The sequence below is a fragment of the Ovis canadensis genome, chromosome 8 (assembly GCF_042477335.2).
Source record: "Ovis canadensis isolate MfBH-ARS-UI-01 breed Bighorn chromosome 8, ARS-UI_OviCan_v2, whole genome shotgun sequence".
Lineage (NCBI taxonomy): Eukaryota > Metazoa > Chordata > Mammalia > Artiodactyla > Bovidae > Ovis > Ovis canadensis.
In genome coordinates this window covers 59,312,519-59,327,704 of record NC_091252.1, presented here as the reverse complement: position 1 = coordinate 59,327,704, position 15,186 = coordinate 59,312,519, and the positions used below count along the sequence as shown (strand labels likewise).

The following is a 15,186-nucleotide window of genomic DNA, read 5'->3' as shown; positions in this document are numbered from 1 at the left end:
ACAGGTACAACCCCACCAACAGCGAGGAAACTCCATAATAAAGAGGACTCCACAAACTGCCAGAATACAGAAAGGACACCCCAAACGCAGCAATATAAACAAGATGAAGAAACAGAGGAATACACAGCAGGTAAAGGAACATGATAAATGACCACGAAACCAAACTAAAGAGGAAGAGACAGGGAATCTACCTGATAAGGAATTCCAAATAATGATAGTGAAAATGATCCAAAATCTTGAAATCAAAATGGAATCACAGATAAATAGCCTGGACACAAGGATTGAGAAGATGCAAGAAAGGTTTAACAAGGACCTAGAAGAAATAAAAAAGAAAATCAATATATAATGAATAATGCAATAAATGAGATCAGAAACACTCTGGAGGCAACAAACAGCAGAATAACAGAGACAGAAGATAGGATTAGTGAACTAGAAGATAGAATGGCAGAAATAAATGAATCAGAGAGGAAAAAGAAAAACGAATTAAAAGAAATGAGGACAATCTCAGAGACCTCCAGGACAATATGAAACGCTCCAACATTCAAATTATAGGAGTCCCAGAAGAAGAAGACAAAAAGAAAGACCATGACAAAATACTTGAGGAGATAATAGTTGAAAACTTCCCTAAAATGGGGAAGGATATAATCACCCAAGTCCAAGAAACCCAGAGAGTTCCAAACAGGATAAACCCAAAGCGAAACACCCCAAGACACATATTAATCAAATTAACAAAGATCAAACACAAAGAACAAATATTAAAAGCAGCAAGGGAAAAACAACAAATAACACACAAGGGGATTCCCATAAGGATAACAGCTGATCTTTCAATATAAACTCTTCAGGCCAGGAGGGAATGGCAAGACATACTTAAAGTGATGAAAGAAAATAACCTACAGCCCAGATTACTGTACCCAGCAAGGATCTCATTCAAATATGAAGGAGAAATCAATAGCTTTACAGACAAACAAAAGCTGAGACAATTCAGCACCACCAAACCAGCTCTCCAACAAATGCTAAAAGATCTTCTCTAGACAGGAAACACAGAAAGGGTGTATAAACCAGAACCCAAAACGATAAAGTAAATGGCAATGGGATCATACTTATCAATAATTACCTTAAACATAAATGGGTTGAATGCCCCAACCAAAAGACAAAGCTGAATGGATACAAAAACAAGACCCCTGTATATGCTGCCTACAAGACACCCACCTCAAAATAAGGGACACATACAGACTGAAAGTGAAGGGCTGGAAAAAGATATTCCACGCAAATAGAGACCAAAACAAAGCAGGAGTAGCAATACTCATATCTGATAAAATAGACTTTAAAACAAAGGCTGTGAAAAGAGACAAAGACAGACACTACATAATGATCAAAGGATCAATCCAAGAAGAAGATATAACAATTATAAATATATATGCACCCAACATAGGAACACTGCAATATGTCAGACAAATGCTAACAAATATGAAAGGGGAAATTAACAATAACACAATAATAGTGGGAGACTTTAATACCCCACTCACACCTAAGGATAAATCAACTAAACAGAAAATTAACAAAGAAACACAAACTTTAAATGATACAATAGACCAGTTAGACCAAATTGATATCTATAGGACATTTCACCCCAAAACAATGAGTTTCACCTTTTTCTCAAGTGCTCATGGAACCTTCTCCAGGATAGATCACATCCGGGGCCATAAATCTAACTTGGTAAATTCAAAAAAACTGAAATCATTCCAAGCATCTTTTCTGACCATAATGCAGTAAGATTAGATCTCAATTACAGGAGAAAAACTATTAAAAATGCCAACATATGGAGGCTGAACAACACGCTTCTGAATAACCAACAAATCACAGAAGAAATCAAAAAAGAAATCAAAATATGCATAGAAACGAATGAAAATGAAAACACAACAACCCAAAACCTCTGGGACACTGTAAAAGCAGTGTTAAGGGGAAAGTTCATAGCAATACAGGCATACCTCAAGAAACAAGAAAAAAGTCAAATAAGTAACCTAACTCTATACCTAAAGCAACTAGAAAAGCAAGTAATGGAGAACCCCAGGGTTAGTAGAAGGAAAGAAATCTTAAAAATTAGGGCAGAAATAAATGCAAAAGAAACAAAAGAGACCATAGCAAAAATCAACAAAGCCAAAAGCTGGTTCTTTGAAAGGATAAATAAAATTGACAAACCATTAGCCAGACTCATCAAGAAACAAAGGGAGAAAAATCAAATCAATAAAATTAGAAATGAAAATGGAGAGATCACAACAGACAACACAGAAATACAAAGGATCATAAGAGACTACTATCAGCAATTATATGCCAATAAAACGGACAACGTGGAAGAAATGGACAAATTCTTAGAAAAGTACAACTTCCCAAAAATGAACCAGGAAGAAACAGAAAATCTTAACAGACGCATCACAAGCACAGAAATAGAAACTGTAATCAGAAATCTTCCAGCAAACAAAAGCCCAGGTCCAGACAGCTTCACAGCTGAATTCTACCAAAAATTTAGAGAAGAGCTAACACCTATCCTACTCAAACTCTTCCAGAAAATTGCAGAGGAAGGTAAACTTCCAAACTCATTCTATGAGACCACCATCACCCTAATACCAAAACCTGACAAAGATGTCACAAAAAAAGAAAACTATAGGCCAATATTACTGATGAACATAGATGCAAAAATCCTTAACAAAATTCTAGCAATCAGAATCCAACAACACATTAAAAAGATCATACACCATGACCAAGTGGGCTTTATCCCAGGGATGCAAGGATTCTTCAATATCCGCAAATCAACCACTGTAATTCACCACATTAACAAATTGAAAAATAAAAGCTATATGATTATCTCTATAGATGCAGAGAAAGCCTTTGACAAAATTCAACATCCATTTGTGATAAAAACTCTCCAGAAAGCAGGAATAGAAGGAACATACCTCAACATAATAAAAGCTATATATGACAAACCCACAGCAAACATTATCCTCAATGGTGAAAAACTGAAAGCATTTCCCCTAAAGTCAGGAACAAGACAAGGGTGCCCACTCTCACCACTACTATTCAACACAGTTCTGGAAGTTTTGGCCACAGCAATCAGAGCAGAAAAAGAAATAAAAGGAATCCAGATTGGAAAAGAAGAAGTAAAACTCTCACTGTCTGCAGATGACATGATCCTCTACACAGAAAACCCTAAAGACTCCACCAGAAAACTATTAGAGCTAATCAACGAATATAGTAAAGTTGCAGGATATAAAATCAACACACAGAAATCCCTTGCATTCCTATACACTAATAATGAGAAAGTAGAAAAAGAAATTAAGGAAACAATTCCATTCACCATTGCAATGAAAAGAATAAAATACTTAGGAATATATCTACCTAAAGAAACTAAAGACCTATATATAGAAAACTATGAAACACTGGTGAAAGAAATCAAAGAGGACACTAATAGATGGAGAAATATACCATATTCATGGATAGGAAGAATCAATATAGTGAAAATGAGTATACTACCCAAAGCAATCTACAGATTCAATGCAATCCCAAATGGCAACCCACTCCAGTACTCTTGCCTGGAAAACCCCATGGGCAGAGGAGCCTGGTAGGCTACAGTCCATGGGGTCACGAAGAGTCGGACACAACTGAGTGACTTCACTTTCACTTTTCACTTTCCTGCACTGGAGAAGGAAATGGCAGCCCAATCCAGTGTTCTTGCCTGGAGAATCCCAGGGACGGGGGAGCCTGGTGGGCTGCCGTCTATGGGGTCGCACAGTCGGACATGACTGAAGCAACTTAGCAGTAGCAGCAGCAGCAGCATCAAGCTACCAGTGGTATTTTTCACAGAGCTAGAACAAATAATTTCACAATTTGTAAGGAAATACAAAAAACCTCGAATAGCCAAAGCAATCCTGAGAAAGAATGGAACTGGAGGAATCAACCTGCCTGACTTCCGACTCTACTACAAAGCCACAGTCATCAAGACAGCATGGTACTGGCACAAAGACAGAAATACAGATCAATGGAACAAAATAGAAAGCCCAGAGATAAATCCACACACCTATGGATACCTTATCTTTGACAAAGGAGGCAAGGATATACAATGGAGTAAAGACAATCTCTTTAACAAGTGGTGCTGGGAAAACTGGTCAACCACTTGTAAAAGAATGAAACTAGAACACTTTCTACCACCACACACAGAAATAAACTCAAAATGGAGTAAAGATCTAAACATAAGACCAGAAACTATAAAACTCCTAGAGAACATAGGCAAAACACTCTCTGATATAAATCACAGCAGGATCCTCTATGATCCACCTCCTAGAATATTGGAAATAAAAGCAAAAATAAACAAATGGGATCTAATTAAAATTAAAAGCTTCTGCACAACAAAGGAAACTATAAGCAAGGTGAAAAGACAGCCTTTAGAATGGGAGAAAATAATAGCAAATGAAGCAACTGACAAACAACTAACCTCAAAGATATACAAGCAACTCCTGCAGCTCAATTCCAGAAAAATAAATGACCCAATCAAAAAATGAGCCAAAGAACTAAATAGACATTTCTCCAAAGAAGACATACAGATGGCTAAAAAACACATGAAAAGATGCTCAACATCACTCATTATCAGAGAAATACAAATCAAAACCACAATGAGGTACCATTTCACACCTGTCAGAATGGCTGCGATCCAAAAGTCTACAAAAAATAAATGCTGGAGAGGGTGTGGAGAAAAGGGAACCCTCCTACACTGTTGGTGGGAATGCAAACTAGTACAGCCACTATGGAGAACAGTGTGGAGATTCCTTAAAAAACTGGAAATAGAACTGCCTTATGACCCAGCAATCCCACTGCTGGGCATACACACCGAGGAAACCAGAATTGAAAGAGACATGTGTACCGCAATGTTCATCGCAGCACTGTTTATAATAGCCAGGACATGGAAGTAACCTAGATGTCCATCAGCAGACGAATGGATAAGAAAGCTGTGGTACATATACACAATGGAGTATTACTCAGCCATTAAAAAGAATACATTTGAATTAGTTCTAATGAGGTGGATGAAACTGGAATCCATAATACAGAGTGAAGTAAGCCAGAAAGAAAAACACCAATACAGTATACTAACGCATATATATGGAATTTAGAAAGATGGTAACAATAACCCTGTATGCAAGACAGCAAAAGAGACACAGATGTATAGAACAGTCTTTTGGACTCTGTGGGAGAGGGAGAGGGTGGGATGATTTTGGAAAATGGCATTGAAACATGTATAATATCATATAAGAAACGAATCGCCAGTCTAGGTTCAATGTAGGATACAGGATGCTTGGGGCTGGTGCATGGGATGACCCAGAGAGATGGTATGGGGAGGGAGGAGGGAGGGGATTCAGGATTGGGAACACGTGTATGCCCGTGGTGGATTCATGTTGATGTATGGCAAAATCAGTACAGAATTGTAAAGTAGAATTTTAAAAATATATATATACTGCAGATCCAAAAAAAAAAAAAGAAATAAGCTGCTATAATCATGAAACTCTATAAATTCATCATCTCCAATGCTCTGTAAGAAAAGGTGCCTCAAAAATTATGCAAAGATGTCAGTTTATGTAAACAGACTTTTTTATTCAACATGTATCAATACAACATGTAAATTTCCTTTCTACTTTATATTTGAGACCAATTTAAGCAACAAATATTCTAATTTTTGGAGAAGGAAATATCAACTCATTCCAGTATTCTTGCCTGGGAAATCCCAACAACCGAGGAGCCTGGCAGGCTACAGTCCGCTGGGTCTCAAAGAGTCAGACATGACTTAGGGACTAAATAACAACACTCTAACTTTAGATATGTTTCTCATCTACACCACTACTGTTTTTGCATCTCTTTAGAGCAAATATTTTTACAAATAACATATCTAAGAATAATTTCAATCAAGTGATTAAGTCATGTGATGATACACAATTTAAGTACCAGTGCTATTTTAATATTATTTGTTAAATAAGTACATAAAGTTTTACTTTATTGTTACACTTCAAAGCATTAATAAATGATTAGATTGTTAAAGTAAGGAAAACATGAAGAAAGAAACATAAAAACCTTCAACAAAACAAATCTCTATAGAAAAATATGGAATATTATGTATCTGATTTTTTTTTTTAATTTCATTAAATAGGTATACTACAAGCCTAACCTCATTTGTCTTCAGTGTTTAGGGGGTGTGAAGGGGAAGCATTTGTTTTTTTTTTCAGTTTTCCTCAGTTCATTATGAGAATGGGTCCATCTAGTGGCAAGCAGAGCACAGTTTATAAGCAAAGATTAGCTCCTGATTAACTATTTCAAGTCACTTCTTATTCAAATTTGTCATCATTTTCTATTCTAAGCTAACATAAAGAAATAAATTTATACAGAATCTCAAAAAATACTAACATTACTCTACATATTAAGGAAAAACGATAGTCTTTTAAAATCTCAAACCAAGAAAGGAAAACAATCTCCCCAACATAAATATGGTATATTTAACTATAGAAATACACATACTGAAATGACTATAAGTATAAATTAGGAAGAGGTGACTAATACAGGGCTGGTGGCAACATGGCTTTCTAAATACTGCCTGATCTCAATATACACAACTTCCTTTTTATCTCATTAGTCAGATAAATTTATTTTTAGTATCAAAAACGTTACCTGATGAGTCTAAATAAATGATTCTCGACTGGGGGTGACTTTGCCCACCCCCCTCCCCAGAGGACATCTGGCAGTGCCAGGAGACTTGTGTTTTGGCTGTGCCGGGTCTCCACTGCTAGGCCAGCTTTTCTCCAGCCGTGACAGGGGCTACTCTCCAGTTGCAGTGCTCAGGCTTCTCAGGCAGCGGCTTCTCCTGCTGTGGAACGTGGGCATACAAGGTTCAGAAGTTGCAGCATGTGGGCTCAGCAGTTGCAGCTCCCTGGCTTTAGAGCACAGGCTCAACAGTTGTGGCACACGAGCTTAGTCTTTAGGTGGTATGTGGGATCTTTCCAGAACAGGGATCAAATCTGTGTCTCCTGCACTGCCAGACAGATTCTTCACCACTAAGCCACCAGGAAAGTCCCAGGAGACATTTTTAATTGTCACAACTGGTGGGGTGGCATTAACACTTCGTGGGTAGAGGCCAGAAATGCTGTTAAACATCCTACAGTGCACAGAAGAGTCCCCCAAAATAAAGAATTACCCTATTCAAAATGTCAATAGTGTTTAGGTTGAGACAACTCTGGTCTAAATGAGCAAAAACAAAAAATAAAAAGAGGAAGAATAGTAAGAGGAAACTATTAATTATTAAGAACTTATTATGTGTCAAGTAATCTTAAAAGATTTTTATCAAAAGAAATTTTTTTTACCAAAATTCACATGCACTACTCATAAAAATATATATTCAAAAATCTGACCTGTGTGTTTATAACCAGAAACACCTAAAATAATCAGAAGCATTAGTTAAGTTACATATCTATTAGTCTACCATTTACCAAGAAATCAGTCATTTCTCTTTTAACAAAAAGACTTCTTTATTTCTCCAGCCCACAAAATTATTATCCTCAATTTTCAGCACATGCAAACAAATATACTATAGCTCCATACATAATCTCTTACTTGTAATTATAATTTTTAATAAAGCTCTTAAAAATTAAGATTTGGGGTAGATCATTTGGGGACAGAACCTGACCTGAACTGATGTGATGTTATTTATAGTCTATTTTTCCTCACTCAGTGTGAATGAATATTCATGTATTTAACTGCAGAAATGTTCATGTGTTTAATTATGGAATGCTCTCTATACCTAGATTATTTCTAAATACTACTTTCCACTTAAAGGAACCAGGTTCCTTAAAGGAATAACTGACCCCATGTCTGGAAAACATGTTATACCAGAAAACAACAAAACTGTCAAAGACTGATGGGGTGCTATCAAACAGACACAGAAATCAACTTGAAGAGGCTCCCACTGGCCTAGGATAAAGCAATTTGGGCATAAGAATAAATATTGACTATAAGTGATTTAAATATATCAACTACACAAAAATTCATGAGTTCAAATAGATACTCCAAAAAATAAAAATAAGATTAATCAGTCACCACCAGATATTGTTAAGATACCAATACATTATTCTGGAAATTGAGAAATAAAACAATCAGAAATTTAACTTGCCTTTTCAGTACAAACTGCATTTCAGGATAATCAAATTGTTAAGAAGGAATAGTTCTTTGCTAAAGAGGAATTCCAGCTAATTCATGAAGAAATTACCCAGTCAGAAAAAGCACTGTTTTGCAACTCCTAATAAAATATCGGAAGAAGGTAACAGTCATCAATAGATTAAAAAAAAATTAGGTAAAAGACAGATTAAAAAGTAACAGAGGAAGTAACATGCCACCACCTATACCCCTAAAAGTGGGTCCACCAGACATTATGTGCTAATTGATGCAGGGTAAAAGGAAACATACGACACCAACTGGGAAGTATTCTTGGTTAAAACATGTAATTATGCCTCTTGTTTTAACTACCAGTTTACAAGACAGACAGGGGACAAAGGAAAAAGTTAATACCATGAGGAGGCACTCAGGTAAATCCAGATAATGGAACATTTTATAGGACAAAACCTGATTTCTCCAACAAACTGACAGCATTTAAAAGAGAGAGAATAACAAAAAACAAAATGTCATATTTGGATACCGTTGGATCCTGGTTTGAAAAATCTAACTTTAAAAGGGGATTTTTTTAGATTATTGAGGAAATCTAAAAGTGGACTAAGCATCAGATGACATTAAGGAATTTCTCTTTATTCTGTTTGGTATAACTGCATGGTGGTTATAAAAAAACAAAAATTCTTCTCAGTTAGAGATGCACAATGAAACACTTTTAGTGAAATGACATGGTACCTACGGTTTGCTTTAAAACTCAGGAAAAAATTTGTTAGGAGGAGGAGAGGAAAAAATGAAAAAAATATCAGTAAAATGATAATTAGCGAAGCTGAATGATGGATACATAAGGTGTCATTTTACTGTTCTCCCTACTTTTGGTATGATGAAAATTTCCACTATAAAGATATATTAGGGGGTACTGCTCCCAGGGATTATGGGATTATGAAGCTGTAGTTCTTGGGCAGGTCTGTGGTAAAGACTCCGCCTGCCAAGGCAGGAGACACAAGTTTGATCCCTGGGTCAGGAAGATCCCCTGGAGAAGAAAATGGCAACCCACTCCACTATTCTTGTCTGGGAAATTCCATGGACAAAAGGAGCCTGGCAGGCTACAGTCCTCTGGGGTCGCAGAAGAGTTGGACAAGACTTAGCGATTAGAAAACGTTTGAAGCTTCTGTGCGTTTCAAGAACCCTGTATCTCCACTAAGTCTACAGTATCATCCCACAACTAGGCTAACTGCATGTACTGACAGTCACATCAGTTAATTTAAAGAATTTCTTTATCAGACTAACTTTGTAAATAAATGTGTCTCACTTTTGCCATGCAATCAATGTCCCCTGGTGGTCACAAGTATGCTTCAGCAAGAATGTGTGCAAGGCTGATGAAAACTGCATCTCAAAAACACAACTAAAATACTGTAAAAGCAGGCCAATATTTTCTGATTCTAGGAACACAGACTTGATTCTTTAATCCTTTTGTTTGAGAAGATGATATGAGAAACCATCTCTAAGACCAGTTTCTGTTACTGTCTTCTCAGTATTACTACAACAAATAATTGCCACCCCAACCTGTGCTCCAAACTGAGCATACCCAAGGGAAAAGTTTACACTTCAATCCACATGAACAGAATCACTGTCCAATGATATAAAATAAATAATATACAATAATGAATAATATATTATATCACAGTTATAATTTTAATAACCCATCAGTTCACTCCAGTCGCTCAGTCATGTCCGACTCTGCGACCCCATGACTTGCAGCACACCAGGCCTCCCTGTCCATCACCAACTCCTGGAGTACACTCAAACTCATGTCCACTGAGTCAGTGATGCCATCCAGCCATCTCATCCTCTGTCGTCCCCTTCTCCTCCTGTCCCCAATCCCTTGCAGCATCAGAGTCTTTCCCAATGAGTCAACTCATCGCATGAGGTAGCCAAAGTATTGGAGTTTCAGCTTTAGCATCAGTTCTTCCAATGAACACCCAGGACCGATCTCCTTTAGAATGGACTGGCTGGATCTCCTTGCAGTCCAAGGGATTCTCAAGAGTCCTCCAACACCACATTTCAAAGCATCAATTCTGCAGCGCTCAGCTTTCTTCACAGTCCAACTCTCACATGCACAGAAAAACCATAGCCTTGACTAGACGGACATTTGATGGCAAAGTAATGTCTCTGCTTTCTAATATACTGTCTAGGTTGGTCATAATTTTGCTTCCAAGGAGTAAGCGTCTTTTAATTTCATGGCTGCAATCACCATCTGCAGTGATTTTGGACCCCAAAAAAATAAAGTCTGACACTGTTTCCACTGTTTCCCCATCTATTTGCCATGAAGTGATGGGACCAGATGCCATGATCTTCATTTTCTGAATGTTGAGCTTTAAGCCAACTTTTTCACTCTGCTCTTTCACTTTCATCAAGAGGCTCTTTAGTTCTTCTTCACTTTCTGCCATAAGGGTGGTGTCATTTGCATATCTAAGGTTACTGATATTTCTCCCGGCAATCTTGATTCCAGCTTGTGCTTCCTCCAGCCCAGTATTTCTCATGATGTACTCTGTATATAAGTTAAATAAGCAGGGTGACGATATACAGCCTCCTTTTCCTATTTGGAATCAGTCTGTTGTTCCATGTCCAGTTCTAACTGTTGCTTCCTGACCTGCATACTGGTTTCTCAAGAGGCAGGTCAGGTGGTCTGGTATTCCCATCTCTTTCAGAATTTTCCACAGTTTATTGTGATCCACACAGTCAAAGGCTTTGGCATAGTCAATAAAGCAGAAATAGATATTTTTCTGGAACTCTCTTCCTTATTCCATGATCCAGCGAATGTTAGCAATTTGATCTCTGGTTCCTCTGCCTTTTCTAAAACCAGCTTGAACATCTGGAAGTTTACGGTTCACGTACTGCTGAAGCCTGGCTTGGAGAATTTTGAGCATTACTTTACTAGCGTGTGAGATGAGTGCAATTGCGCAGTAGTTGGAGCATTCTTTGGCATTGCCTTTCTTTGGGATTGGAAGGAAAACACCTTTTCCAGTCCTGTGGCCACTGCTGAGTTTTCCAAATTTGCTGGCATATTGAGTGCAGCACTTTCACAGCATCATCTTTCAGGATTTGAAACAGCTCAACTGGAATTCCACCACCTCCACTAGCTTTGTTCGTAGTGATGCTTTCTAAGGCCCACTTGACTTCACATTCCAGGATGTCTGGCTCTAGATGAGTGATCACATCATCGTGATTATCTGGGTCGTAAGCATCATTAGAAATCACCAAAATGGCCCTCCAGAGAGGCTATATCAATTAACACCTTAATTAACAATGTCTCAGTACATCCGTTTTATCCAATCCTTGACATTATGATTTTTTTAAATCTTTGCGAATTTGATTGTGGAATGTAACAACATATCTTTTAATTTGTATTTCTTGTTAACAAGGGAAAATGAAACTTTTTTCATGTTTCTTGGCTATCTGTATTGCATTTCCATTGTTTTCCATATTTTTCTAATGATGAATGTCTCTTTGGCCTGAAGAATTATAGAATCTTTTTACAAGAATATTAATTTTTTATCTTATCATATATGCCTCAATTATTGCTCTCAACTTGTCAAATGGCATTTTGCTCTGTTTTGGTTATTCTATAACACAGAAATTTTTTTCACTTTTATGTGGTCAATCTAGAAACCAGTGTTACACGTAATTAAGAGATTTGGAAACTTGGTTCAGAAACATTACAAACTTGGCTTAAACAGTTATTAGACGTGTGAACAAGGAAAAACTACTTAATTTTTCTGAGGCTCAGTTTTCCTATTTGTAAAATAGGGATACAGCCACATATCACATGGAGTTGTTATAAGGATTACAACCATTCATTCCTTCATTCATTCATTTATAGTTTCCCACCAAGTCTGCCAGGCAAATAACATCCCAGTCACTACCATAATATTATCATGAATAGACAACATTTTAATTTTTAATAGCAGTTCTCAATAGACTATTACTTTAATAAACACTTCTTGGCAATTACTTTAAAAAGAAAAAAAAAAAATTCCAGATCAACCCATTTGGAAAGAGAATACAAACCCAATCACTAAATAAGATACTCAACAGTGGCTAAAGTAAAGCCAAACATACCAATAAGTTCAGGTGGGTTTCTTTCATTAAACCGCTCACACAGACGAATAAACGTCTCAGTATTCTCCGTTGTAGGGCACTCGCCATGTCTAGTAATACAGAAACATTTTGTTTCTAAGTAGAGATGACAAATTTCAGCAAAAGGTTTCAATATTAAAGACTCTTAATACATGACTTACCCTTTACACTGAAGTTTTATATATTTGATTCCTTCTTTTTCTATGTCATTTCTGTCATAGAATCTTGAAGTATTTGTCAGGTCTACCAACAAGCCCATTTTAACCTTAGGCAAAAGGAAAGAAAGGAGATTTCCTAGTAACTGAATCTGTTCCAAAATAAGTTGACTGAATGGCAATATTCTGGGCCAGTTCATTCATCTACACTGAAGATTTTGTGTCCACTCTGTCAACATATTAACAATGAATATATCACTTATTCAAGTCTTATTTGAGACACAGAACTTAGGCACTGAATGAAATAAATTAATCCCAAACAAATGATGAAACAAGACTATAAGCAAAAGAAAAAGAGAATACAAGCAAAACAGACTCTACTTCAACATTACAAAAACCTACCTGAAAAGCAAATACTGATGTAGTTTTCTATGTCTATCACTCCACTAATGATTTATTAGAAGTAGCTAGAACAGGGATAGCATTTATCTGAAATACACCCAAACTCAAGCTCCAGAAGCACCCAAGAATTGATGCTTTTGAACTATGGTGCTGGAGAAGACTCTTGAGAATCCCTTGGACTACAGTCCATCCTAAAGGAAATCAGTCCTGAGTATTCATTGGAAGGACTGATGCTGAAGCTGAAACTCCAATACTTTGGCCACCTGATGCGAAGAGCTGACTCAAAAGACCCTGATGCTCGGAAAGATTGAAGGCAGGAGGAGAAGGGGACAACAGAGGATGAGTTGGTTGGATGGCATCACCAACTCAATGGATATGAGTTTGAGTAAACTTTGGGAGTTGGTGATGGACATGGAGGCCTGGCGTGCTGCGGTCCATGGGGTCGCAAAGAGTCGGACATGACTAAGCAACTGAACTGAACTGAACAAGCTCCAGACACACATCAACTCAGCATTCCAGCAGCCATCACCAAAGTGAGTACGTAGGGGAATAGTATGTACAATCAAAATGCCCTTGGGCTTCCCTGGTGGCTCTACGGTAAAGAACCCACTGCCAATGCAGAGACACCAGTTCAACCCCTGATCTGGGCAGTATTGTCAAATGAGTAATAAATTTTCTCAAGTCATATTGTATGGGAAATGTTATTAATATAGACATCTTAGAAATTAAATGCAGTTTCTAAAATTCTGGTATGTACTGAATTATGTTATTAGTCATAATGCTAGTTACTATCTCAAAGTGTTACATATCACAGCAAAGTAACCAAGTTACTTTGGACTGTCATCAGATTTTAAGCATGCCATTTTAAGCCTTTTTGTCATTACAGACAGCTCTGGTTTCTCTCTGATGCCTTTGCAAAAATACCACCTCTTCAAGATTTACAGAAAGGACTTTCTAAGATTAAATTAAAATTGACTAGATAAACAAATTTTGTTATTAACAGTAAGCTGGTATCAGACTGGAATTTGGTTTTCTCTGTTAAGAGAACAAAGTTTTCCTGAATGCGGTGTTTGAAAACAGACTATGTGAATTTCTTTGCTTTTAAGTGATTTATATATGTTTTTAAAATCTTTTGTTACTTTGGTAAAGTATATTAATATTACTTCACAATGATCTATGAAGATTGTGGCACCCACAGATAAAGTTCATTTTGATTCTACAAAAAATTAACCCCTCCTTGTCAGCTGAACTGAACTGTCAGCCTTTTTCTATCCTGATGTCCTTAGGACCCAGTAACAGTTTACTTCTAAATCAAGGAATTTAAAATGATTAAACAATAGCTATAAATTAAACAGCTGGGGCTATGGAAAATTCAAGATGGCTGCTTAGCTTTTCCCAGCTCCCTGACAAACCTTATTTTTTATTTGATGGGATAAAGCCTTCACTGGCCGCAGAGTTAAAGCCCTCACAAAAAAATGTTATGTTTCACTGAATATTAAATTCTAGTTTTGCTAATTGAGATCTACATTGACCAAGACTCACTCCCAGACTCAGTTCCCAGACAGTTCCTCGCTATTATGTTTTATTGCTAAAAAGTTTAATTGAATTATCCTAAAGCTTATCACAGTAATCTGTCTTTGGATAGAGATCAGACACCTCACGAGCTATAACCAAGGGACATAAAATTCATGTATCTATCAATGAACCATATGCTAATTGGAACTTATGGCAAAAACAACATGACAAAAGAGTGTCCCTTGGTTTCTGGATTAGGATATTTCCAGAGGCCAGAAAGAATTATACTAAGAGTAATCAATTTGCTGAATTACATGCAGTATATGAAGCTCTAAAACAAAAAAAATTAACAGAATGTCATTCTACAGAACATTAACATAACAAGACTCTTGGTTGGTAGCCAATGGATTAACCACAGCTTTGACTTTGTGGGCACACCAAAAATGTGGCAATGTGGGAGAAAAAGCAACATACAGATGGGCTCAAAATCAAGGTATTTCCTTTACTATGGATCTCATTCAATATTTTACAATGTCCAATTTATCAATATATTGAACACAGACACTTAACCACAGCTAGCCAAAGGACAACTGGCGTGCGGCAAGCTGCCCGGGCAAATATGGCAAATTGATTACATTGATCCATTAATTTGAGATGAAGGATGTCAATATGTAGGTACTGCTATGGACACCTATGGATATTTAGTGGCCATTCCCTTCAAGAAAGCCAATCAGACTAATACTATTAAAACAGAGGAGATAATCTACATTATGGTGTTCCACTTCAA

The 15,186-nt window shown here is 36.9% G+C and overlaps 1 protein-coding gene across 1 annotated transcript in view; it reads right to left on the bottom strand.

The window, feature by feature from the left end:
- The window catches only part of RNGTT (RNA guanylyltransferase and 5'-phosphatase), a 237,060-nt gene that overhangs the window by 207,688 nt on the left and 14,186 nt on the right, over positions 1–15,186 (bottom strand). Inside the window, exons 3-4 of the mRNA XM_069598310.1 lie at positions 12,489–12,592; positions 12,310–12,398 (exon numbers count right to left, since the gene is read on the bottom strand). Of these exons, the coding sequence (XP_069454411.1) occupies positions 12,310–12,398; positions 12,489–12,592 (193 nt within the window). The remainder of the gene's footprint in view (positions 1–12,309; positions 12,399–12,488; positions 12,593–15,186) is intronic.